This window comes from Andrographis paniculata, unplaced genomic scaffold (assembly GCF_009805555.1).
Source record: "Andrographis paniculata isolate CXL003 unplaced genomic scaffold, ASM980555v1 Contig37END, whole genome shotgun sequence".
Classification (NCBI taxonomy): Eukaryota; Viridiplantae; Streptophyta; class Magnoliopsida; order Lamiales; family Acanthaceae; genus Andrographis; species Andrographis paniculata.
This window is the reverse complement of record NW_026137570.1, coordinates 363,916-391,199: the sequence shown is the minus strand read 5'-3', so window position 1 is coordinate 391,199 and position 27,284 is coordinate 363,916. Positions and strand designations below refer to the sequence as shown.

Below are 27,284 nucleotides of genomic sequence, written 5' to 3'. Positions count from 1 at the left end.
AAATGGGCCGACACCATGTGAGACAGAAATTGGGCCTCAGAAATGGATCGACACCATTAGACATGACTTGGGCCTGTCGATAATGGGCCGACAATGTGGGAAACGACTTGGGCCTGAATAATTGGGCCGAAAACATATGCTTTAGCAGCTTGGGCTATGGGCCCTGTTTGATTGTGAAATTGGGCCGTTAAGGCCAGTCGAAATAACCCGGGCCTGACTGATACAGGCCTACATGATGTCTCATAGAAACTGGGCCTGTCGGAAATGTACCGACAGCATGTGATTCATGAGTTGGGTCTGTTGGAAATTTCACATTTTTGGGCTTTTGGGCCCAATGATTGCCTGTCGGAAATTGGGCCTACAATACAGGTGTCGTTACTTGGGCCTGTCGAAAATGGGCCAAAACAGGCGATTTCTGACAAGTCCAAATAATGCCACATGTACTATTGGCCCAATATCTGACAGGCCAAATCGGCGCACTAATGACAGACCCACATCCTGTCTCACGCTGTCAGCCCGATTATGACAGGCCCACGTTCCGTCTGACATCGTATTGACCCATACTGCAGTTCCATATTAATTTCAAAGGCCTTTACAGCACAACATAGCCCTTACACTGAATCATGATTCACATGCTGTCCGTTCAGGTCCAACAGGCCCATACTATACACGACAAAATTTCCCACATATATGCTCATTTTCGACGCAGCCCACGTGGCCCAGAGTCTGTCGATTAAATGATATATGCAGAGGTAACCAGCCCAATATAACATTAACCTGGGCCTAAAAGCTCAAATTGAAAACTCATGTGATCTGGCCCATTTTCGACAGATAAGTCACGTGCTGTTACCTCAGTTCCTACAGGCTTACGCGATATCCAACATATTCCTATTGGCACATCACCAACAATACTAAAAACCCCACCCCCTCCTCATCCCTGCATATATTACATTACATTACATAACATAGCCATGGCTGGCTGGCTTTCCCTTGGAAACACCCACCCACCCACAAGACTTTTACAACCTTACCTTAAATCCATCGTAGTAGAAAATATCCATCCGAGAGACAGACGACAGTCATCTTCAGAAAGGTGTACTTTTTTCTTATCCCTTTATAACGCTTCATCCTCTGTATATTTAGATATTTTATAACAAAAGGAGGAAAAGGGAATGAATAATCTCGGAACGAACAAGAAAATTTACAACAGACACAACTCACATTCTCTTCCATGAAATTAAGACACCCAAACCAAACCAAGCCACACCACACATTACCACATTATTCAAATCAATGCCTCTGCAAGCAACCACAAGTAATCAATCACATCACATATTACACGTAAATCATGCTATAGAATAGATGCTAACTAGCAGACCCCATGGAAGAAAGCAATGAGATGGGATGATCCCGCAAATGGTTTCCTCCATTCATTCCCGCAAATGGTTTACCCTTCAGCGGTGAGATTTGAGCTTGCAACCATAGCTCGTGGTTTAATCAAAGGTATGCATTTCAAACTCCCATTTCCTAATATAATATAAGCACCCGACACATTTTGTCTAAGACAATAACAGAAAACTGGAAATGCGACACAGAATGTCTCAAACTTGCATGGAGCCTAAACCGGCTTTCACTTTAATATTTACGTAGCAGATATTCCAAAACACTAGGGGTGTGTTTGTTTGAATGATTTTGGTGGATTTCTACTATTAATAAAAATCCCCCACCAAAAAAAATCAAATCAAATCAAATTTATATAGTATTATACTAAAAATCAATATCACGTTAACACCTATTTATATCAGGTCAAACAACTAATTCAATTCAAAAATTTTACTAATTCAAATCAAAACCCAAAATTCAACCCTCCAAACAAACACACCCTACACCCTAGATGAATGATGGACCCAACTAGGTACTTAAGGGCCACATGAACCATCTACTACTGTTAACATAAATATTATTGGGACGCCACTAAATAACTAATTTATAATGCATCGCCACTCCCAGACCAAAATGCTAACAAGCATGCCAGAAACTTTGATTCGAAACAAAGATAATCAGCTAGGCTATGTATAGATCTCTAGTCATTAGGGGGTCACTAATGCTAAATGCGCAATTTCTTTGAGTTCCTTGTCTTTTATGTGACATGTTGCTCACATACCAAATCAATTGTCATTTGTAAAACAAACAACTATCGAGCCGACATCTTACATTTACATAATGGCAAAGCATGGATGGAACTATAAGTAGGTAATATACATAACAATACTTTAAACCACCAGTCATGGAACTAGTCACTTCTGGGGAGAAAAGAATCACTTCATTTTGCAAAATTTTGAAATGTGAAAAGTCTGTGTTTCCAAAGAAAACAAAAAAGAGGAACCACACCAATATCAAGGATGTTTTGGACTTGCTTTACAATTTTAGATTGTTTCGGGAATAAGGATAAGTTGAATACAAAAAAAGTCTTTGTAGAGAATGAGTTTTGTTATCTATTTATTTTATGTTTTAAAAATATGTTTTCAACAGAATGCTTTCTAGAGGGAAAATTTTAATGAATTAAGTACTAAAACAAGGCTGAAAATATAGGGGCACCATTTGTTTGGCATCTCATTTCCCATCTCACACTATGCAAACAATGTGCATCTCAAAATCTTCTCAAAAGCTTTTATCAAGATGAACCTCCTTACAATCTTATGTTTATATCTATATATATTTATAATCATTCAAAATTCTCTATTTTCTGTAATACTTTTTTGTGTTAATCATATATAGATGTAAATATTTTTCTATTTACCTGTAAAATTTTATTAATATTCATATTGATTAATCGATCGAATTATAAAATAGCTTAACATGAATCCCAAAACTTAAACTAACATCTCATTCCAAATCCAAAACTCACACCAAAGGCCAAACACAAAGAGACACCGAGTAAACAGAGGCATCAAGTCCCCAGATGATATATTGAAACCTACATACACCACTCTCAAACCTATGTGAAGAATATCGGAGCAATAGAAAATCGAACCAACAAATGAACGGAAAAATCGATACTTACGCCGCGCCGGGGGGTAAATTTCTATTCTGACTTTCTTCGGTTTGAGAAGAACAGCAAGTAACTGAGAAAAAACGAATCCAGACTCAATTGATTAACCTGAACAGAGAAAAATATAAGTTTCATAAACCCTAATGTAATCGAAACAAAGGAATTGAAATATCGAACCGATGGAACCGAAATAAAAAATCAAACCAATAGATTGAACAGAAAATCAATACTTACGCCGGCGGGCGGGCGGGCAAAACGAAACGGAGGCTCGTCTCCCCCCTCCCCTCCGCTCTTCTCTCCTCTCATCTTCTCTCTTTCTCTCGCTTTCCTCGTCTTTCGATTTCTTCCCCTCTCAATAGTCGGTGATGTCACCATATTCTAAATTATCAAATCCAGGGTTTATTATTATTATTATTATTATTATTATTATTATTATTATTATTTGTGTAACGAATTACGTAAATATGGTTATCAATTATAGTATATAAAATATTATAAAAATGAAAGAATATTATAGACTTCATTTATTTACATATATTTTATAAAAAAGTATTAAATTAAATGTTTAATTTTTTGCAATTTTCAAAAAGTTAAAAATTGAATTTTATATTATTTTTCAAATTTGACAAAAATGAACTATAGTAATAATATATCAACGCAATTAGATTAATAGGTATCAATATGATTCTTATTAATTTCTTAAAATTCAAAAAATTACACCAATCTTGAGTTATATACTATGAAGTATGCTTAAAATGGACCAACTGTTTCTGCTCTCATTATAATTTCCCAAAACTTCAATTACAAATTTCCTTAATAAAAAGAAAAGAATCAAACAAATCAATGAATTGTTCTAATTTTCTTTACCTTAGTGTGTTGTGTGTGGTGTTTAAGAAGAAGACAGCCCAAATTTGGCAAGAGCTGATTGAAAAACTTGGAAGAAAGCCTTGGACGTGTTTTGATCATCACATTTGATCTTCACCTGCACTTTACACGACGACGAGTTTATGATACACTCTATAAGGTACCCGGCGGACTCCGACTCCGATGACTTCTGCGCGAAGAAAAAGAACTTGAAGTTCGGGGCGTGACCTCCCGACGCAATGCAGAAGATTGAATGGCGTTGCATGTGCTGCGGGAGGGCCTGAGGATTCGTCAACGCAGCCACCCCTTGTGGTTCGATGGAGATTTCCTGAAAATGAAAACATTGACAAAGAAGACATGTTATGAGATAATCTCGAGCATAGCGACATTCATTCGCCGTTAATAACTTTCAACAAAAACCGCGGCTAGAACTGTTAAACGAACTTAACAGCTCACGAGCCAAGCTTGACTCGACTTGTTTATAGAGATAAACATGCTAAATTCAAGTTCAAAGATTGAACTCATTATAATAAATTATAAACAACATTATATTTATTTATTAAAAAATCATATAATATATATGAAATAACAGTATGTTCGAGTCGAGCTCGAAGAACAGATACTCAAGCTCACTCGGCTCGTTTAAAAGCTCTACCCGTCACAAATTGCAATAAAGTGCACGATCCTTCAGATTTCGCCTATAAACCGATGAATATAAGGCGAAAAAGGAAAAACCGGTGAATTTTTCAGAACTTTCGTACTATAAGCATTATAAATAAACATAAAGCTCGGAATTTTATAACCTGGGATTCAGAGACATGTAGTTGGCGCCATTTCTGTTGAAAAGTGTTTGGATCGATGGTGGCTTTAGGATTGAGCTGTAAAGGAGGCGTTCCCAGGCCGAGGAGTTCTTCGATCGCCAAGCTAGGAGTTTTATGTAATGACGGTTTGTCTAGTGATGCGAGGTCGGGCTGACTGTGAGAGACGCGCGTAGTTGTTTTGGAGGAGTTGTAAGAAGGGGCGCTGTAAGCAGATCCGTTGTTGGCGCAGCTCTGATTATCTTCTTTCTCGGAAACACTCAATAACAAGTCCTTGTCGTTTGCCTCGAATCCTTGAGCTGTAACAACATCGTCTGTGGATTCGGGGTTGACGCTACCGATGTCCCCCGAGAACGCAAACGGCCCTCTATACTCTTTATTGACGAACATGTATGATGGCTGCAGCAATGAATTTGTCGATGAACATGTATGAATACGAAGGGATTGATTTAATTTGTTTTCGAATGATTATATTGTAAAAGATTGTCACCTTTTGGTATACGACAGAGAGGCTGTTGAATTCGTCGAAGATGCGATCTTTGATTTCGCTACTTTGGATGTCTGCAAAGACTGAGACGGCTTGTTTGGGAGGATTTACGATCCGTTCTGCGACAGAAATATCATACTTTAAAAGTCTGTAGTAGAATAATGCCCGGGAACGAACATCCTGCAGTGAATCAAATTTTTAGCGGCTGTTTGAACAGATCGAAGCAATTAATTATCCAAACTCGACATCGTAAAAAGCCACACCTGATGAAAATCCGCAAGACCAGCGGCTAGAGCACCTCTAAGGGCCTTCTGAGCCTCCGGTGGTCGTCTGAAGAAACACTTCATTACTGCTGTAAGAAGATGCAAACGTACCTGCCGGAAGAATATAAATGTGGATGCTTCTTTATAAGGAATCGGGCGCATATCATGTTAGATAGCACCAGAAGAATCAATGCTCATTTCCTATAGTTTTAGCATTTGAAAACTTTGACGACTTTGCGAAATACAAGGCGGTGCAGAAATGTGTATATGTTGAATAGAAAGGAACATATCAAGTAGGCGAAAATGAGAAACCGATTTCAAGTATAAACACGAAAGTAAAACAAGGTAATGAAATTTAATCACCTCTGCAGAATGCTCCCCTTCCCAATTATCCACAAAACTTTCTAAAATGTAAGGACTATCTTTCATGTCTTGATCGTATTCAGCGAGCATCCAAATAAGGGCTGCCTTGGCTTTGGGTTCTTGAACACTTTTGCTACTGATATTCCCAACCACAGCTAAGCAGTCATGGCTCCACTGTGGGTACTTCCTTAGAAGATCTTTCACAAGAACCTGCAAACAGAAACTATAGATGGTCGAAGACTCCACAAGATAACTGCACCAGGACGACGATTGAAATTCCGGGACAGAGGAGGGTAGTGCTTACAAGGGTTTCTGCAGTCACGTGTTCTTTCTCCATTTCCAAAAACTGAAGCAGCCGATCCACAATAGCATTTACATCGTACTGTTGCAGCGCAATCTTTCCAACAGCTCGAATGGAAGCCCTTGCCATTGGAATATCAACATTTGCAACATATTCGCAAAGTTCGGTCACTGCAACAGATAGCAAAGATTGGTCATTGAGTTGAGCATACTAGCAAAGAATCCATATGCGAAACAACTTGCCTATCTCATATGTATTGCTCTCTGTTGCCACAGCAGTCAGCATCTCAAGCTTCAACCTTTTCACATAGAACAGCTCATTGTACTGGCAGTAGAAATGCTTGTATTCAGAAGCAAAAAGATATGGTGCACGCAGTACTAGCAGATGTAGGTGGCTTAGAACTGCAAAAGACTGCTCAGGACTCCCGGAGCTTGCCAAAGTGAGGAGAGGGGCTTTAATCCGCTCATACACCTGAGCAGAAATTTCATTAAGATTATAATATGATCATATTACAAAACTTAGCAAAACTATGTATGATTGACGTAACATAATTTATGCAATTAAAACTCCCCAAACATTAGGTGTGTGAATAGGTTAACACATTGCGAGTAGTACATGTGAGATAATATAGCACTGTTCAAAGCTTGATATCTAAGATCTAAAATGGTAGATGAATGTTAACGGTAAGCCATACACTCTAGAAAGGTAAAGTGGAGAAATTGAAATAATCATATTCAAGTGTTCTGCAGGAACCTCTGGGTTGGTATGTGCACCACGGTTTAGGAGTCAAAATCCACCTAACAAGAGAAACAGAACAAGATTCAACGGCTGCAGAAATGTAACACAAGGTGCACCAGTATAGTCGAAATAATCTAGAGATATACAAGATGTAAATATCCTGAAGAAGCTTTTGAAGGGCTCATCATATAATCAAAGGTCCACATAAAGCATTCTTTACTCGATCTCGATGTGTTATTCAGTACAAACTTATAGTAGCATAAAGGACAAGTCAAACGGATGCCATTGACATGTCGAAGTCTACAGAAAAATCATGGAATTAATATGTTCTCATCAATAACAATGAAAGCAAAGATAATGAGATGACAAGATATATATATAGTACCTGTTGATGAACATCGGGCATTGACAGGGTCATATGTAAGAACAACTTAATGGTAGCAAGGACAACCGCGCCGTTGGCATGTTGAAGTCTATCTTCAAGAAGATTCATAATGTCAAAGATCTCCTCACTATCCGTTGGAACGTAGTTTGAAACCAGCTCTAGGACTACACATTGTGCCCATTCATTGAAATTTTTTATTCTGCATCCATCAAATGCCTAATTAGAGACCTCATAATCTGCATCTCGCTTGCTTGATTATGTTCCGTACCTATTTAAAAAGTAATAAACCATCTGCTTGGTATGCAAAGCTTCTAACTCCCTTACTGCTTCCTCGGATTTCATTGCTTCCAGACTCCAGATCCCTTGTAAAGATTTCAAACAGTTTGCAACCACCTGATGAACAAGGAGAGAACATAAGACAGAACAAACAGGAGGTTTTTCTTATACATGACCCGCTATTGTCCTATCATTTGACACAGCCAGAAAATCCCGGATTCAACGCTATTGTTTCCTTATTTATCAACTAGACATAAATATATTAACTGACAGCTTCAACACAATTGATCACCATAAACTTAAAAAGTCACATCAATTGATGTGAAGGGAAATTACTGAATGAAGCCCAGTAGTTTAACTCCATTTCCATCCCATTGCACCAAATTTGGCGCAGCTTCACTCCAACCACTGCACTTAAAAGAAGTATTTACTTCAAATGCTTTTTATAACCCATCTCATATTCTTTATGATAAACTATAAATAACCCTTAACTTTAAATTTATTATCCTCTTCGAATCTGAAAACATATTTTATATCAATCTACACCATTACATAAACAATAATTCTACTATTTGACGACAGTGTTCTAAATGTATTATTCTCCTTTTAAAATATAATTTTATAGAGAGTTGTGCAGCAAATTTTTTGGTGCAAAATACGGCATGAGGTTGGAGAAGGTCTAACCTGACACTCTCTATCTTTAAGCATTAAATTCTTTAGAATAGATGGAAAATCGGCATCCAAACATGTTGAAGCTGAAATGTGATACAGCTTAAGCACTCCAACAGCTGCCACCATCCTTACATAACCATTTGCATCGCTCAGGCCATTATTCAATGGCCCGACCAAGTACTCCACCAGATTTGCCACACCAAGCGAACAAAGACTTCTCAAAGCTAAACCCCGAATCATTGGATCCTCATCCTTGCAATCTCTTTGAAGAAAGTTAATAGTCAGAAGTGCAAGATCTGGATTGTGTTTTGCGTAATTTCCAACGTATAAATAGCACATCTTTTTAAGAACAATGTCGGGGGTAACCGCACACATAACCATTTCACTGAAAACTGATGATACATCAATTCCAATAGTCATATAAGATATAACCTTCTTGAAAAGATCTCTCTTTGCATCATCAGTTCCAGGGGCTCGGCTACCTGCCAGCTGTCGAAGCTGCAGTTTAAGATCCGAAACCTCTCCTTTTCTGATTGAACCAAAACATAGATCAGCATTTCACCAATTATGGCTACACATATTAAATCGAAACAAAAACTAACTAGTTCTACAATGCAGGCAAATCCAATACACAATAAAGCAGTCACCACTCGTAAACTCGGACTTCCATCAAAGAAGGCATGAATTAGCCGTCAAAATCCATGCCATTGTCGTCCTATGATCTAAAGTTCAAAATTCTTCACCACACCATCAATAAAAAACTAACGGTAAAACAGTTTCCCCTTCTCTTCTGCTGTAGATCCACGCAGATGCACAAAAATTAAGTCGCAGTTATGAAGCGAATCAAACCATCAATCTCAGAACTACAGAATCTATCTTATCATACCCTCCGAAAACTCACAATGTGCAATAATCTCCATCGAACGAAGCACGATTTTCAGCATTCTAACAAATAATTCGTTTCTCTATCAAACACATCAACATTTCCATATCCGCCACAAGTTACAACAACACCAACACACACAGAATATACATAAATCAAGCTAGGAAGAGTACCCCGATGGCTGAGACGGAGAAGGATAACGCTGGTATTGAGGGGGTGGCGCCATTTTCCACTACTGATCTCTGGGAACACGTTGATCTGTAGAAGATTCGGAAAATTCCATACAAATGGTAAGAATTGGGAGATGCCTTGCAGTTTGCTGTAAGTCTGCGCTCATCATAAGTCGCGCTTCTCAAAAAACTAAAAGCGTGTTAGAAAAATTGGGTCTTGTGGGATTTTATATTCCTTTGCATTAAATACCCAAAAATTATTTAAATGGGCCTACGGCCCAATTTATAAACTTATGTTATGATATGAAATGTTTATAATTGGACTAAATTACTTCAGAGTTTACACTTGTTTATACAAGATTATTCAATATATTACAAAATTACAATAAAAATATGTATATATAAACTTAAGTTATGTTTTGAAATTTTTAAAATAGTAAGAAATTAAAAAAATAGTTTTGATGTGATATAAAAAATGTGAGATATGATATTTTACATAACAGTAATATTTTTAATTTAATAGTTTCAATAAAAATTAGGTATTTGATGAAATTTTTTTAATTGCAGTATTGATTCATTTAAAAATAATTTGAAAATATGTGTAATAATTTAAAGAAAACAGGTTTGCTTGGAAGAGTTTGAGTTATTATTAAATGCAATATTTTATAAAATAAATAAATATTTCATATGTCCAGAATATGATATAATATTTGTTTTCTATACAAAAATTTAAATAGATAGTATTTGTTGATTGACTTATAAATAAATAAATAGTATTTGCATAATGTATTTATTATTATTATTATTATTTGATCAATCTCTCATAAATTCCACTCCTATCACATAATATATTTATAAAAATATGATTCAATCGATAGTATTTCCAAAAACAAATATAGTACTATAAGATACAAGGGAGTATCATTAACTTATATAAAATAATAATAATAATAATAATAATAATAATAATAATAATAATAATAATAATAATAATAATATATAAAATCATGTACACGATTGAATTTGAGAGTGAGTGATGTGTATTTATCATTCATGTAATCATCATTTTCCGAAAATGGAAAATCCAGGCTTGAAGCCACTTACAGGATTTCATGGACCACAATATTTAATCATCTTTAATATAATTGCAATTAATTATTTTATTTCCAAATTTGACCAAATTCAATTTATTGTTACCTACCCATCACATTATTGTCGTTTTTAATTACTCTTACATTTCTTGCATTAATAATTTATAAAACTTCATTATTCACAATTTTTATTTCACTTACTTGGGTACATATAAGTGCAAACTATTGAAAAATTTAAAATTAAATTGCGTTAAAAAAAATATCATTGCAAAAAAAAAAAAAAAAAAACAAAAAACAAAAACAGCAATAATTATGCAATTCGTATACAAAATGCTTTCTCCATAGTACGGAGACTACAAAATAATTTTATTTTAATATAAAATTTTAGTAGGTAAAAAGTAAAACATGGTTATCATGAGAATTTTATTAAAAATTCGATAAAATAAATAATAAAATAAATATCAAAATGATTATTATTTATTAAAGTATAAGTAATAAACTTGTTGATGAATAAAGTTTTTTTTTTTTTTTTTTTTTGTATAAATAGATTGTATATAAATTTAGCAAAAAAATTAGGAACATAACTATTAATCTAGACGGAGTGGATATTAATGTATATATTGTATTTTTTTGGTAGTATTACGAATTTAATTCGTTGAATGACAAAAAAAGGAAAATTTATTTATTACTATTTTATTTTATTTTATTTTATTTTAAAAAAAGTCATCATATGTTTAAAATTATAAATTAGTGAAATGTGCATGTGTATGGGCTTGTTTGATTTGAGTTTGTAAAAAATAATAGCTTGATACAAAATTTTATAAGAGAATAATATAATAAAAGAAATCAAATCAAACACAATCTATGTATGTATGTAAAAGGCATCATCAAATCATGATGAACATCATGATCGTTGGACTGCCCCATGAATGGACCACTACTCATTTGTTAACTTATACCCACACAAAGGAATAAATAATTTTCTATAAATTATAATAGTTCTCTTTCTTTTCTTCTTTTTTTTAGAATTTTTATTTTTTATTATATTATAATCTATCACATCAATAACTAGTTAAATAACAAATACAAAATACAAAAAAAAAAATCCTATTTATTTAAAATATGTTATAAATAATTTATTATGTACAAATATATACATATCCAAATTAAATTATATTTTTTATACTTCCTCAGTCCCATAATAAAGTATTCATTTTTTTATTTTAGTCCGTTCCATAACAAAGTATCAATTTTCTTTTTCAGTAGCATTACAAATACCCTTACAACTTACAATATACTCCCTCCGTCCCATATACCGTGTCTACTATACTGTAGACACAGTATTTTAGGAGATGTGTAATTAGTAGATAATTAAGAATGTATTAGTGAAAATAATTATTCTATAATATAAATAATTATAAATTAAGATTAAGATAACTAATTAGTTTAATTAAAATTAAAAAAAATAAACTAAAAAATTTAAAATGAGATTAAAGTGTGTAATCATTTTCCAAAAAAGGAAAATGACATGAAATGTAAGACGGACAGAAACGGCAACATGGACATGGTATGTGGGACAGAGGGAGTATTACACAAATGTCATTACCTTTATATCACATGTAATAATAAGGTTACTTTAGTTATTTTTACTTTATTCCTACTATATCTCAATATAATACTAATATTTTTAAAATTACGTGCAAAAAGCAAATAGATATTTACTTACGGGACGGAGGGAGTAATACATTCAAAATCTACTATCATTATCATACTATTACAATATAAAATCTCAAACCTAACTCCAAAATGACATAAATTGTTATTTAAAAATAAAAATATATATTAAAGATTGCTTTTTTTTTTTCTTTTTTTTTCTTTTTTTTTTTATCTAAACATCACATCTAGCTAAGACATTAACAGTTAGAATCAATAAATTAAATAAAACTTTTGAAAAACACGACAAATTTTAATTACTTTGATGAAATAGAGAATTTAATTATGGTTATGCATGAAGCCAAGTAGAATGTGATTGTGTGGGTACCTTGGCAATGCACATGTCTGAAAAGGGCATTACTTTTGTTTTTAATTATTTTATTTAATTTAAGTTTTTTAATTAGAAGAGAAATTTCAATACAATATTTTATAAGAAAAAATTATAATAAATGTGTCTATTTAATTGTAATTGAAATTGTAATTGTTTTTGTTTTTGTGCCAGATATAAAGAAATATATAAATATTTTAATGTGAGGTATGATAAAATATATCAATAATATAAAAATAATATTTTACGTAGGATTGATTGTTGGCTATTTTATTTTATTTTATTTTTTAAATTTTGTTGGGTGTACGTGTTATATAGTAACAAATCGATTTATTACAGTATTTGTTAAAATAGTGATAATAAAATTGTTTATATTGTGTATAAATTTAACGAAAAAATTGTGATATAATTTTAACGCAATAAACTTTTGAAAGAGAAAGTATTTAAAATAATAATAATAATAATAAAGTTAAATTAGGGAAACATATAGACATGCTTTATTAATGCCATTAAAAAAAAAAGTAAAAATATTCCCATATGCATGGTTTTTTTTTTTTTTTCTGAAAAAATAAAATAAAATGTGATTGGACATTTTACAAGTGGTACTTTGATTTGGCACTGCAATTCATTTCTAAGGTTCACTGCATTATATTTTTTCTTTTACATCATTATTATTAACAATCAAAATGACATTAATCATCCAAATACATTATATACTTCAATCGTTCTTTAATTGTCATTTTTGATCTAATTCAATGTATATATATATATATATATTCAAAATTTAAATTAAAACTTTTTTAGCTGATTTAAACAGTAGTTTAATATGATATTTGGGAAAAAAAAATTGAAAAAAAAAATCATATATTACATATATCATTCAAAAAAATTTAGACCTAAGTAGGTGGATATTTTGGTGTCACAAAAAATAATATATTAATAAAGATTATATTCGAGAATAATTACAATCTTTATTATGCATGTATGTTCGATTTTTATTTTAGTTATCATCTACTTTTACCCAGTTATATGTAAGTTTGTATTTTATGTTGGAATCTCATGTAACATTCATGCAATTTCTAACGTTAAGATAAAAACAGAAAAAAAAATAAAAAAATAAAAAAATACATGATAATATATATATATATATAGAATATAAATTAAATCATAAAATATAGGACAAAATGAAAACCAAACATATATAATCAAATGTGTAAATTTCTCTATTTAATAAGCATGATAATATATACTCCTTAGCTCCCACTGAAAAATATATATTTGTCATATTAAAGAATAATGATATTTTATTTGTTAGTGAAAGTATATTAAAATAAATTTGATTTCTTTGTCCTTAAAAACACAAAAAGCCAAAAGGAAAAAAAAGAATATTTTTGTAAAAATTATGGCTATTTTTGTATTTATATATGATTAGTTTTATTATAATTAAAAATAAATACTTTTGAATAAAATTGACAAAAAATGATAAAAATAAAAAATCGAATTGAGATGAAGAGAATATATGCATGTATATATATACACTTACAAATTATTAACATTAAGAGGGAATTAATATGCTGTTTTCTTAGCTTCTATTGTTTTTATTTGAGATTGAAATTTTGATTTATTGTAGTATTTTGATATGATATTTTTATTAGAAATTGTTTGAGCTGCATAACAATTTTTTTTTAATAAAAGAAAATAAATTCTATATGTTTACTTATGTTTTCTATTGGATAATCGGATGTTTTCAACTTTATTTTCGCAATATTCATTAACAAATTTTCTCTAAAAAAAAAAAAAAAAAATTAAATACATAGTTCTTCATTGAATAATATCATATAAAAAGTTTATTTATAATTCAAAATATCACGTCAAATGTCTACTTGTATTGAATCAAACATATATTAATAACTCATTTGAAGTGGTCCTATATATGTGTGTGCTTGAAATTGTAATAATTGCACATCATCAATAAATTAATTAATTAGCTAGGAAGTGACCAAATATAATTTTAGAAAGGAAACTTCACCATCACTTGCTTTAATTCTACCAAATCAGTTTTGCAATAATTTGTCCTTTTTTAAAAAAATAAAAAATAAAAATACAAGTTATTATTAGTTGTCTTATAATTAATTTTGTTCTTTTCATTATTTTGATTCTATACTTGAAACTGGAATTTTTGTGTTTGCTTGTTTAGTGTTTTGATTTGTTTTTTTTTAAATGTAGAATACAAATGTTGAATATTGATTTTTCTGTGATTATAATATACATAGATTAGAAATTGTGTCCATGAATGTTGAAATATTTTAAATATTGTAAATTTAGATTTGATTTTACCTTAAATCTATATCTTATGCTTATTTATAGGCTTTCATGAATAATAATGCAATTTTTTAGTATTTATAATTTATTTCTCACAGCATATATTTTAATACTAGGAGGATATAATATGAGATAAATTAATGTATTTTTATAGGGAATAATGAATAACATAATAAAGAAAATGAGGGGAAAAAAAATCAAAGAGAACATAGAAAAAAAAATTAAAAAAAAATCTTACAATCTTATGAATCAATATGATTTTTTAAGTTTATTTGTCCTATAAAATTTATAAAAATTATATTATAGATCAAGTAAACAATTTGGCATCAATTTCATCATACGAATTCATTAAATAAGTGAGGAGCAAATTTAAATTTCCAATTGGTTATGTACAAGAATTTATACAAATGAAGAAACAAACCCTACAAAACCCTAATTCACACTTATATAGGATAATTGACAATTGACAATTTCTTTTTACCAGAAATACCTCCTTTTTTTTTTTTTTCACCTATGTCCCAAATCCTAACAAACCCTAATTTCATTTACTTTACCATATTGCCACGCAATCAATCAAATTTAATGTTTTCTTGCAATGAAAGTGTCCAAGAAATTGTTTTCAAATTATTTGCTTCTTCCCTCCAACAACTTCCTATGTCATCTGCAATGTTCTTGGCATCCATCGATGCCCCGAGAAGGCCGCGCTTGGTGAACCCTACTGCGTATAGCCCATCTTCGCCTTTCCAACCATTCGGGAACGCCCTTTTTGGGAGGCCATCTTTTTCCGAGAACATGTTGGTTTCCTAGAGTAGGAGAAATCATCCGATTAATAAATGTACATTGCTTAATTTTGAAGTACTACAATAGAAATTTTGAAGTTTTAAAAATATATATGTAAACGATATCTTTATTGATAAAAGAAATACATTGTGTTTACCTTTAGCCAAGACGGCACATTGCTTTTGTACCCTGTTGCTAGGATTACCGTATCAAAATTTTCACTTTTTCCGTCCACGAATTCCACGGATTGACGTCTTAATCTTTTTATACTCGGACGTACCTATAAATAAGTCAGAAAGATCATATTAAAATTACATTATTACAAAAAAAACTTTAATAATATATGGTATGAAATGAGAAATTAGGTAATATTAATTCTTATTTCAAAATTTAAAAATTTAAAACAACTCAAAACTATAAAAAAAAATAATAATAATAATGAAGTCAATACAAATAAATATATCTGAGAATTTCAGTAAAACCCTAACTAATCAACAAAAGGTGCGACAGGGATGGAATAAAAGCATTTGCAAATTGCCATCAAATTTGAAGGATGCACAAAAACAAGAAATCATATTTCCAAAAAAAGCTAATAAAAAAATAAAAGATAAACCCTGAAGAATAATCCCATTATCGGTACGTAGCATTACTGTTTAGCCAAAACAGGTGATTTTTGTCGCACTGGAAAATGGAAAATGGTATCTAATGAAAACCAATCAATGATTATATATCATTAGTGTGGTTTGAGGAAATAATTCGTACCTTTATGTCTCCACTTTTGATCTTGTCGAGTGTCCCGACGTCCAAAACTGGGGTTTTTCCGGTCAGATTCTTCTGCTCCAGCGGGCCCAGTTCCGGCCGTCTCAGCCCGAACCGGGACGTGTCGCCCAGAACGACCCGGGAAACGGCCAGCAAGAACCGGTCCACCAGACGGACCGGGAACCATTTCAGTAGCCACATCGATAAACCGAAAGTCGATCTCCCAAAAACCGATCTCGGCAGAATGTGTACCTGAAAAGTGAAATTTATTAATGGATTTTATAAAAAAAAATAAAAATAAAAATCTGAAAATTGAAGGTTAACGAACAAACACTCATTTTTTAACTGAAAATTCGATTAATTAAAAATATTTACAAATAATTCAAATTGAAATTAAAAATAAATACGCCAATATATAACCAAAATTCTATATAGTAAAAAATATTTGAAAATATATCAAACAGATCTAACATAACCGAATATAATTTAATTACTAATATAAAATTTAAAATATAAATAAATAAATAAATATATTCGATGAGTTAATTAAAAAATATTAAAGAAATTTCAATCGAACTGAATCAAATTTGTTGATTGTTGATTTGAATTTTTTATCCACCCTAAGTATTAGGGAAGGTAAGTTCCCGGACGAATCCACACCGTTGATGGTGTGCGGTCCAGATCGATTGATCGATCTGGATCGGGAGTCCCAGGAGTTGCAGAAAATGAAGCGGGATCAAAGTTCATACAGTGTCTCTGACGACGAGCGACGGTGCGGCGTGGTGGTTGCAGAGATCCAAGCAGACTTCCATGCCGGAGTTTCCACACCCTACGACGAGGACTTTCTGGCCTACATACACTGAGCCACTCCTATACTGACACGTGTGCACCACACCGCCTTTGAATTCCTCCATACCTTCAATCTCCGGCACCACCTCCTCCGCATTCTCCCCCGTCGCCACCACCACCCACCGGCAGAGATACTCCGTCTCCGATTTAGAATCCGCCGCCGCCGCCGTCGTCGTTACTCTCCAGAGGCGGAGACGCTCGTCCAGCGCCGCGCGGACGACTCTCTGATTGAAAATCGGCCGGATTTCGAACCGCGAAGCGTACGCCTCCAGATACTCGATGAATTGCTGCTTCGTCGGATAATTCGGATATTCCGGCGGGAACGCCATCATCGGAAGCTCGCAGAACTCCTTTGGCAAATGGAGCTTCAGCCGATCGTAGGATTTCAACTGCCATAGCGACGCTATGCAATTGGATCTTTCTAGAACCAGCGACGGCACGCCTTTCGCCTTCAGGCAAGCCGCCGCCGCCAGACCGGACGGACCTGCGCCGATAATCACCGGAAACGGAATCCTCACACATTGCTTTCCGCCGCTTCCAAATTCAACATTGATTTCCTGTAAATATTCTTCCATTTCTTCACCGCTTAAATTATAGAAACAAATTCTCGCAAAGAAACGACGCCAAAAGACAGATCAAATGCAATAACCGCCGAACACAACAAGCTAACGAAAAAAAAAATTAATTAATCGTCAATTCAACTGCAACTGCAACTGCTCTGCTACTGCTAATTAAAGAGATATAATCAGTGAGTGAGCTTGAAGGAGTGAAAATCGGGGAACATGTGGATAAAACAAGCAACGTGATGTGGATGCGAAAATGGTGAAAGTGAGGATTGTATGGATAAAATGTGGGATCGATCGATCAGGCGTGGAGTGGATAACGAGAAGGATTAATTCTTATCCAAAAATGAGAAATCAAACGGAAGAATCTCTGTCCGGTATGAAATCAGAGGGAGGATCGGAGATCAGGTGAGAGCGAAGTCTGCGGGAACGTAACGACGATTCTTTCTTTCCTCTGCCAATTTTGAAATTACAGAGGACTCACTCTCTCCCCCTCTCTCTCTCTCTCTATATATATATACACATACAAATACGTAGGGTTCAGAGTATGCATTCCTTAGGTTAACTAACTATGGTTAGGTTTATGGACTGTGGTTAGTTTAATTCGGTTTTTATTAGACCACTTCTACTATTACTATTATTATTATTATTACTATGGATTGGTTGGTTTATATTTGTGTTTTATGTTTATATAGCTAGCAAGTGAGATACTCCGACTTTGTTTTTTTTTTGTATTATTATTTTTAAAAACAGACGTATATTTATTATTTTTATATTTTATACCTAATTTTTTATACATTATATTTTTTTTTCAAACAATTTTACAAAACAAACGCATCCTCACACCCTCCATCCCTCCCTTTTATAAGTATATATATTTATCTTTTACATGAAATTTAATAAATCTTATATTAATAATAATTGATGATGCTTTTGTATATAAAAACTTATAATGTGTAAAGTTCTTGTGAAGTATTGACGTAAATAAGTATAAATTTGAAGGTATTTGGACTTTATATTTTTTTGAATAAGAAAATGATAAAATGTAAATTTACCAAGTAGACTAATGAAGTATGATTTTTTGTGAAAATTAGTTCGTATTTTCTCATTGAAATATTTATTTTTTTTTTTATTAAAAAAATATATATTGTCATTTTCTTAATAAATAATTATAGGAAAAAAATTGTTTTTGATTCTATTGTAAATTACAATAATTAAGGTATTTTTTATTTTTATAAAGAAACTGACAAATAGTATGAAAATAATCTTATTTTATGTATTTTTTTTATGTTGCGCACTAATCTCATTATATGTTTATATAGAAAAATAATACCAAATTAAACAAATAAAAAGGCAAAAGATAAGCATTTTTGTTATGTAATTATTTTAAATTAGGATCTATTGAAATTATTATCTTCATTGAGTGTAAACAAATATGTGTGTGTTTTTTTATACTTTATATCAAAATATTGAATTTTATTTGAAAAAAATAAAAATAAAAATTGATTGCTTCATTCTCGTTGTCTTCCACTTACACTTGATGATATTTTAGAACCTAATTTATTGGGATCATTCTTTGAGCCAATTTTGAAATATATTTCAGATGTATAAATAGCATAAAATTATTTAAATAATGTTTATTTTAATAAATTAAGGGTATGTTATTCTTGCTATTTGTGAATAATAAATAAATATAAAATTTTGTGATAACAAAAATAATATATATATACATAGTATTAAAATTTTGAGAAATGTATAATAGAAAATTGTGATATTTTCAATACGAAACCCTTATTTATTTAGATATAAGTTTTAAAAGTTTGGAAAATTTTGAACATAGTAGTAAAAAATTAAATATTTATTTTGATTTTTGTAAAAGATAAAAATATTTTATATGATATATATATATTTTTTTTAAAAAGTATTTGTATTTTAGAGTTCTTTGAAATAGACTTTCGAAAAATAATATACACATTATTGACATAAATATTTTATTTAATTCATTTAATCATTGTTCATCATTACTATTAATGAATAATTTCAAAAATATCCATAAGCGTGTTTAACATTTTTTATTTTATTTTATGTCAAATACAAAAAGATGTATCGATAATATATAAATAAAATAGTTAAATTATTTTATATTAGTAAAAAAAGATATAATGTTTTTTTTCTTTTGATAAAAGAACATATTCTATGTAACGAGAGCTTTCACTGTATAATATTTACATGCACACTTATAATTAAAATAGTTAACAATTATAGCATAAATTATAACAACAACAATAATATAATAATATTTTATTGAGCTTAGTTTTTATTTTTGGGTAGCGATTGCAGGTTATTCGTCAAAATAATAAATAATAATAATAATAATAATAATAATATTATGTGTGCCGTTAATTTCTTTCGTGACCTAAACTATATATAATAATATAAATAATTATGTGTTAAGAATATTCCCAAATAATTTAATTCCATGATAATTAATTTTCTAATTACACTTGGTGTATGCTTTTCTTTTACCCTTTCTTGAACATTGATATGATAGCAAAGAATAAGCCGAAGCACAATTCTATTTTTATTATTTTTGCTTTTCCATTTTTGCATAATTATTTATTTATGTTATTATTATAATTACTCACAAATATACAAGGAATAATAAACCCCTCCAAGGACATTAAATAAAATTTTATTTTATTTATTCCCTACATACCTAATTATCAAATTTGACTTTTCACTTTGCACTAGTGTCTTTTAATTTAATAAAATGTACTTTTTTTCTACCCCAAAAATTTACTATTATTTTAAGTTGGAATGTTTACAATTTTTTTTAAAAATTTTTTTATGCATTTTTATTTATTTATATAATTATTTTAAATAAAAAAGTATAAAAATATAAATAAAAATATACAACTTTAAGTGTGTTTGTTTTGTGAGAATCTTGAAAAAAAAAATATTTTATGTGAGGTATAGAAAATCGTGTAGAGAAAATAAAAAAAAAAAATATGTATAGTATCTTAATATTTTTGAAAAAACCTGATAAAAAAAAATTGGAAGAACAAAGCAGAACATTCATCTCTTTAAACGAAACAAAACCAAAATATTAAAATAGAAGGAGCAATAGTATGAAATTTTAACATTACCATAAAGTTTAAATGACGTAACAATTTACGTAACAACTTGTTAAATTATTAAAACTAAAATATTTTCGTTTAAATTTATGTTTATTTTTTAAATTTTATATTATATTTTATTTTTTATTATAAAAAATAAAAAATATATGCACTCACATTAAACTCTGTGCCTAAATTTATTAGTACAAATTTAAATAACTAGGAGTATCTTTTATTATTAAATGAAGTATATATATATAGCATGTAATGAGATTATAAGATTATTACTATTAAAATGAAGAAGGGGTTGGGGAATATCAATTTATTCCCTTTGTAGCTTGTTCCATTATATAAAAAATTATTTTCATTGGGTTTGTTTGATTTTAGTTTCAAATCAAAGTAATAATTATTTTGTTTGTACAATTTTTAATAAAAAATGTACTATTTGTTTATAGAAAAACTATTTTAATATATTTATTTAAATAGAAAATAAAAAACATATAAACCAACCAAACTCTTTATTTTAAGAAAATTGTTGTTTTGTTTATATACATCTTTTAAAATATATATATATTTTTTTTTGACAACAAATTTTTTTATTAGTATTCATTAACATTAATATTTTCAAAAAGATATTATACTATTAAACATACACACATATGTATAAATATATATTATAAAATGTCACATTACACATTAAGTATTCAATATTTTATTATTTTTGTAATTCTCGAAAAAAGTCCAAACTCTTATATGTAAACAAAGCCATATAATAATATGAAAACCTATAATTAAAAGTATGACAAGACATGTGATATTTAAATTGAAATATAAATATGTAAAGATACTATTAACTATTACTTACGAAAAATATTCAATTTATTGATATATATATATATATATTAAAGAGTAACATTCGGTGTACACTCTTTTAGCTATTCATTAATGAAGGATTTTAAAATTAGAATAAAAGCAAAGTTGCCACTTAATAGTAAGCGCTCCATATTAAATAATTAAATTTGATAACAAGTCTAAAAAGTGGTATGGAATAATCCCATTATTTAAATAATACTATATAGTACAAAATTCTACTTTGAGTTAATTGAAATATATAGTATTGTTTTTCTCTATATTTTTATAATCTTGTATAGTAGTTCCAATTATACTTCTATTACTATTTAAGTATAATACAATAGTCTTGTTTACCATTTCTGTCCGTCCCAAAACAATAGTCTCATTTTCATAAATAACCATATCACTATAAAATTACCCTTACTTTTTTTATTTTTATTACATAATTGTCACTACTTTTTACACTAATACACTCACAAGGGCAAAAAAAATTTTACCCATACTTTTTATCTACTACCAATATAATATCAATATTTCTTAAATCTCATGTCAAGCACAATCCAAACTATAATCCAAACTATAGTTTTGAAACTAAAGAACTGAGGGAGTAAAAAAGATAATTATTGTTTGATTGAGAGAAAAGAAAAAAAACCAACACAACCTTCTCCTTAATATTGTATTATATGTAGTTGTATTATATTGGTATTATATATAGTTGTTTATTTCCTAAAATCACTATATATTGTATTATATAAAATTCTATAATTTGTTATCAAAATATATATTGTATATTATATTAATATATATATATATATGCATTTTAATGTTATCAACCTTCTCCTTAATTAATGACAAGTTACTAATACGTTTACAATATTGTTTATATTAAAATATTTTGTGAGAATAAATTAATTTCTATAGACATTGTAGTGTTAGTATATATATGCCTTTGTAAAAACTATATTTCATTGGTCTAATCACAAATAATAAAGATTCTAATCTTCGAATTAATTTTCAATTTATTTACTATTTAACTCTTACTATTTATTTAAAATGAAGTACTGGTATTTCTTTTCATAAAAAGGTAATAGTAAAATAATTATTTTTTTTTTTAAAAAAAAAAGAAAAAAAATCGCTCATCTACCACTTAAACACAAAAAAAGAACACAATTGAAGGTGGATTTGTTAAGCGTGAGGATTTAACTTTCATAAAAGTGAACTAAAAACCAAAAAAATAAAAATGTCCTATTAAAATAATATTCCTTTCGTATTGTATAAAAACATTTTTTTGCCTTTAATTTCTATTTAAATGATTTTATAGATTGCATTTGAAATATAAAAGAACAAAAATTGTATATAAATATATACTTGCAGAAAAAACTGAAAATTTGAAAATGAAAAACAATTAAAATAAGATAATATCAGACGTAATTTATATCTAATAAACTGGCCAACAATTGAAATTACAATAAATATAGTTTTAAACGTAAATTTAATCTTTTAATCTTTCAGAAATAGCTAACATCACAATCAAATATCCAGAAATGTATGTTCAACCTTATCTATAAATAATAAACTAATAATTTTAATTCGTATAGTGTATCAAACTAACATGGAGCAACCTAAGCTCAAACTTTTATACTCCCTCCGGCTGACAAACTATGCATTGTTTTCATTTTAGTCCAATTTTCATTTTTTTTAAGTAATTGTATTGACTATCTAACATTACGAATACCCTTACAATTTACAATATATTACACAAATACTATTACCTTTACCTTATTTAAAGGACGGAAGGACTATATAAGTTCAAACCCTAAAATAAACAAATGTTTAGTTTATTAAACTAAACAACCCAGATGAAAATACAAACTTTTTTAGCTTCTTATGTTTGCGAACAAGCACAAACTTGTTCGTGAATGTTTCATAGTATTCATTATATATTTTTATTTTAAAAAAGATATTCTTATATATATAAATATATAACTCAGTTTTGTTCAAATTTTTTTTAGTGACGTGGGATCCCGCAGCCACTTACTGAAAGTGTACACTGGGTAAACCCTTGACCAAATCTAATATCTTGTAAACTAGGCCCGACAAGCAAGTCACATTAGGCGAACCATGTGTGGCAAGTGATCTGAGGCGTCGGGGGTTTGATCCTATGACCTCACGGTCACAAGTTCAACCCCCGCACCACAATGCCATCCCTCACGGGACAACTCAGTTTTGTTCAATTCGTTAGCAGCTCTATGGATCATGAGATCTATCATTTCTTGCACCTAAGTGTGAAAGTCCAAAATTTCTCTGCTGCTGCTTCTAGAGTCCGAAAATATTTTTGAGAAGAAAAACCAGTAACAATGCTACCTTAATCTTGCAATCTAAGTACTAAGATGATAGAAAAGTAGTAGTAAGATACATTTTGTACTGACAATTAAAATTAAAGTACGCTGTGTTCAGTTTTGTGCCGCATAGAAAAATAGGAACAGAGTAAAGCATGGTGTCTGAACAATCACAAAATTTATAAATTAAGATAATCGGCATAATGAAAGATTTACCTTACTTTTTGTCTGAAGAAATGCAAAAACTATGGCTTACTCTAGCTTCACCCGGTCGAGTTCTGTCATTACTCCCTCAAGCTGAAAACAAACAAGGGTTAGTTTTGATTCGTCAGACGATGCGAGGATAAGTGCTGGAGTCTCATACCTTGATAATTTGGCGCATGAAGTAATCTCCATACCGCTTGGCTGGTTTCGACTCCACAACATGGATTGTGTCCTGAAACCAAACAACCGTCACATGCTACGTCGACCGAACATTCTGGTATTTAAAGTTCAGACAGTGAACTATTTGATTTAGAAAATAATGAAAAATGGAGTTTCTTACGTCTTCGATGTAGAAGTCCATGTCTGCATTTGAGGTTATTTTTCCATCAGAATCGACAGAATGTGTCTTGTGTTTGTATGTCATCAAGAGTGCCCTGAGGAAAATGATATGAGGTTCTGATTATAGGGAACATAATGTTAAAATGAACGGTAGGATTGGTGGTGTTCATTTAGAACATATCCGACGGACCTGACGGTATGTTCATCGAACTCCATGTAAGCAGCGAGTTTGCTAATGGCGATTGTAGAGTACACCTTCAAGAATGCCCGAATACTGGACAGTACACTCTGCTGCTTCACTTCGAGAAGGAACAGTTTCAACTGTAGTTTATAAGCATCCTGCAATGGTTAATACGGTCAAATTAAGTTCTGACAAACAAACTCGGTAATGAAGTTACTATTTATAATCCAAATTAAGTATTTGAAAATAATGAAAATACCTGGTTGTAATTTACAAGAGGCTCTTCGTAGCTTGGGCCAGATGGGGTAATGAACTTTGGGCACGCATACGAGAAGATCTCATCGTATAAAGAGAAGGAGTCATCGTCATTTTTCTGCATCCTTATCATTTTCTCACCATACTTCTCCCGCAACTGAGTGTTGACAGTCTCATCAACAAGGTCCAATTGAGGGCAAAGAGAAAGGCATATGGCAAGCAAGCCATACATCTGCTCATTCTTTTTAAGGATCTGGTCGTACTGAGGAGATTTTTGATGATACTGCTTAGTCTTGAAAATGTACAGAAGAATTTTATTGAACTCCCGAATAGCATCTGTATACCTGTACAATATATCATATTAGGACTAAACAAAGCTTTATTCCAATTTGTCCATATCTTTTATACATAGCAAATCCTAGAATACCAAACAAATGGAAGATAACGATATAAATGTTCATGCTTAAGATATCACTTGGAATTTTCCAACACGGACAATCATCGTCTGCACTGAATTGTAAGAAAATTTCTAGTTTAAAAAGAAAACCAAACATAGAGCCCTACTTTTCATTTTACAAGTTTCAGAATGAACATCAATTGTATAAAGATCAATTTAAAATCACAGTTAAAAATATTAGAGTAATAAAAATGAAACCAAGAAAGTTGGTAAAGGACAGGCGTGGAAGTTATACAGAAACCTACCTTCGCAACATAAGATTGGCAAACCCGTAATGATATATAGTTGCAATGTGACTTCCAATAACACTGATGTAGACACCATGTTGACTTATGTCGATTGGAAGCAAACACTTCAGACCTGTCTGGTAATCTCCAAGCAAACAATGAACTCTTAAAAGCCCTACCATACTAAAATACCCCAAGACCTTCAACACATTACTGCCGCCATTGTAATCATATCCATCTGTGGCAGTGAACTGTTCAACACCTTCTTTCTCCTGCTTGAGGATTTGAATGATCGAGGACTTCTCCACAAGTGCCTGTAAGTAATTCAAGACACCATACACATTCCACACCTGCAAAACATAGCAGCATTTTGTCATAGAACATAAATTTTAGCTATAGATTCAAATTTCAATTACAATTGAACAGAATTATGTGAATAATGAAATAATATGTTGCATTGCAGAAGATTTTATGATAGCCATTCATTAGATTCAAGAATAATGTAAATCAAGGATTAAAGGTTAAATTGTAAGGAAGCTGTGAAGTATCCACTAGAAAACAATGGCAACTTACTTTACAAGCTATCACTAGAAAATGCCACCATAAATTAGTACTATTAAAGATATTTTCACAGGATACCTGATCATACTGCCTCAGCAGTGCAATCTCCTGTTCGGTTTTGCTCTTCATCTTAGCACGATACTGACAGAATGATTGAAACTGGTATACAAATTCATCAACCATGTCCCACAACCACTGGTTTGGCAATTGCATATTCACCACACCATGCAACACAACCTGTATCCAAAACAAAACGCATATACTTAAAATACATAGCAAAACGGCGAAATACTCAGAATCGCCTCACCACCATTACCCAATTAAACACAAACTTCATGGAATTTTATTTTATTTATTTTTATATCAAAAACAACTAACCTGGAAAAGATTACAATAATTATCCCACGAATCAATCCGGTGTGTGAGCGTAGGCACAAGCCTGGCGTACAAGTGCCGAAACCACATCTCACGATACAGCAAGCAGAAAACATGATCGTTATCAACATACGGAGCCACCGAATCCACCGAAGGCCACGGCGTCTCCTTAAAAAACCTGTCGCTGATGCTCTGGAAAGACGTCTCGTACATCTGGTGAATCTCGTACACATTCTTCTCCCGTATGTGGCGGTACATGTGAATTACGAAAGACTTGACGGAGTCAGGTACGAAGTTCGGATCATAACCTGCGGAGCCGGAGTCCCCGGAGCTAATTTGTTCGGAGTCGTACGCCGCCGCGCTCGCCATGACTACAGTTGAAATCCGGATCGAAGCGAATTCGGCAGTCCGCTGAGTTCGCCGGAGATTGAAGTGCAGCTTCAGTTCCACATTGTGCCCTAACCGACTATGGAAGTATTTGAATTGGGCTTTGGCTTACACCAATAAACCCATTGGGCTTTTATATGGGCTTTCAAGCCCACGATAACTAACTAAAGTTTCTGCTAGTTTACTTAACTAGAGTTTGATCTGACGGACGAATTTAGAATGTTTTGATCGGACGGACATGGTTGTTGCAGAGATATGCAGTGCAATGGACCAAATGCGACTTTTAAACTAAGGTTCCTTAAAAACAGTTTAAA

At 31.3% G+C, this 27,284-nt stretch overlaps 3 protein-coding genes across 5 annotated transcripts; all 3 read right to left on the bottom strand.

The window, feature by feature from the left end:
• Nucleotides 1-551: 551 nt before the first annotated feature.
• LOC127250319 (beta-adaptin-like protein A) lies at nt 552-9,411 on the bottom strand. Of its 3 annotated transcripts, none has more exons than XR_007838662.1 (14): nt 9,276-9,411; nt 8,232-8,748; nt 7,540-7,664; nt 7,272-7,470; nt 6,391-6,619; nt 6,152-6,318; nt 5,848-6,057; nt 5,485-5,595; nt 5,225-5,401; nt 4,720-5,133; nt 3,920-4,244; nt 3,287-3,430; nt 3,065-3,160; nt 552-1,131 (listed from the first exon to the last, which is right to left on the bottom strand). XR_007838662.1 is itself a non-coding variant. In XM_051273524.1 (11 exons), exons 1-11 carry the CDS (start codon nt 9,326-9,328, stop codon nt 3,942-3,944), a joined length of 2,505 nt encoding a protein of 834 aa, XP_051129481.1. In that variant the 5' UTR covers nt 9,329-9,411; the 3' UTR covers nt 3,803-3,941. The 3 variants fall into 3 exon arrangements, 1 of the variants encoding a protein (XP_051129481.1); XR_007838663.1 differs by having other exon boundaries at nt 3,065-3,125; XM_051273524.1 differs by lacking the exons at nt 552-1,131; nt 3,065-3,160; nt 3,287-3,430 and having other exon boundaries at nt 3,803-4,244.
• Nucleotides 9,412-15,124: 5,713 nt separating this feature from the next.
• Nucleotides 15,125-18,165, bottom strand: LOC127250527 (indole-3-pyruvate monooxygenase YUCCA6-like). The gene is made up of 4 exons (XM_051273857.1): nt 17,015-18,165; nt 16,269-16,517; nt 15,664-15,786; nt 15,125-15,529 (listed from the first exon to the last, which is right to left on the bottom strand). The coding sequence occupies exons 1-4, from the start codon at nt 17,687-17,689 to the stop codon at nt 15,296-15,298; spliced, it is 1,281 nt and encodes a 426-aa protein (XP_051129814.1). The 5' UTR covers nt 17,690-18,165; the 3' UTR covers nt 15,125-15,295.
• A 5,845-nt stretch (nt 18,166-24,010) lies between these two features.
• Nucleotides 24,011-27,048, bottom strand: LOC127250602 (uncharacterized). The gene is made up of 8 exons (XM_051273966.1): nt 26,587-27,048; nt 26,287-26,445; nt 25,666-25,997; nt 24,968-25,307; nt 24,718-24,866; nt 24,529-24,622; nt 24,349-24,420; nt 24,011-24,281 (listed from the first exon to the last, which is right to left on the bottom strand). The coding sequence occupies exons 1-8, from the start codon at nt 26,950-26,952 to the stop codon at nt 24,237-24,239; spliced, it is 1,557 nt and encodes a 518-aa protein (XP_051129923.1). The 5' UTR covers nt 26,953-27,048; the 3' UTR covers nt 24,011-24,236.
• Nucleotides 27,049-27,284: the final 236 nt, after the last annotated feature.

What these genes read in the sequence shown, in the direction of transcription:
- LOC127250319 (XM_051273524.1), bottom strand. Translation starts at nt 9,328, where the DNA reads ATGGCGCCACCCCCTCAATACCAGCGTTATCCTTCTCCGTCTCAGCCA. An exon ending in TTAAAGATAGAGAGTGTCAG is followed by an intron (nt 7,665 to 8,231) that starts GTTAGACCTTCT and finishes CTTGTTCATCAG; the next exon opens with GTGGTTGCAAACTGTTTGAA. An exon ending in GAGCAATACATATGAGATAG is followed by an intron (nt 6,319 to 6,390) that starts GCAAGTTGTTTC and finishes TATCTGTTGCAG; the next exon opens with TGACCGAACTTTGCGAATAT.
- LOC127250602 (XM_051273966.1), bottom strand. Translation starts at nt 26,952, where the DNA reads ATGGCGAGCGCGGCGGCGTACGACTCCGAACAAATTAGCTCCGGGGAC. An exon ending in ATTATTGTAATCTTTTCCAG is followed by an intron (nt 26,446 to 26,586) that starts GTTAGTTGTTTT and finishes TTTTGGATACAG; the next exon opens with GTTGTGTTGCATGGTGTGGT. An exon ending in TGGACTTCTACATCGAAGAC is followed by an intron (nt 24,421 to 24,528) that starts GTAAGAAACTCC and finishes GTTTGGTTTCAG; the next exon opens with GACACAATCCATGTTGTGGA.
- LOC127250527 (XM_051273857.1), bottom strand. Translation starts at nt 17,689, where the DNA reads ATGGAAGAATATTTACAGGAAATCAATGTTGAATTTGGAAGCGGCGGA. An exon ending in CGCTCGTCGTCAGAGACACT is followed by an intron (nt 16,518 to 17,014) that starts GTATGAACTTTG and finishes TTCACTTTTCAG; the next exon opens with GTACACATTCTGCCGAGATC. An exon ending in ATGTGCCGTCTTGGCTAAAG is followed by an intron (nt 15,530 to 15,663) that starts GTAAACACAATG and finishes CTCCTACTCTAG; the next exon opens with GAAACCAACATGTTCTCGGA.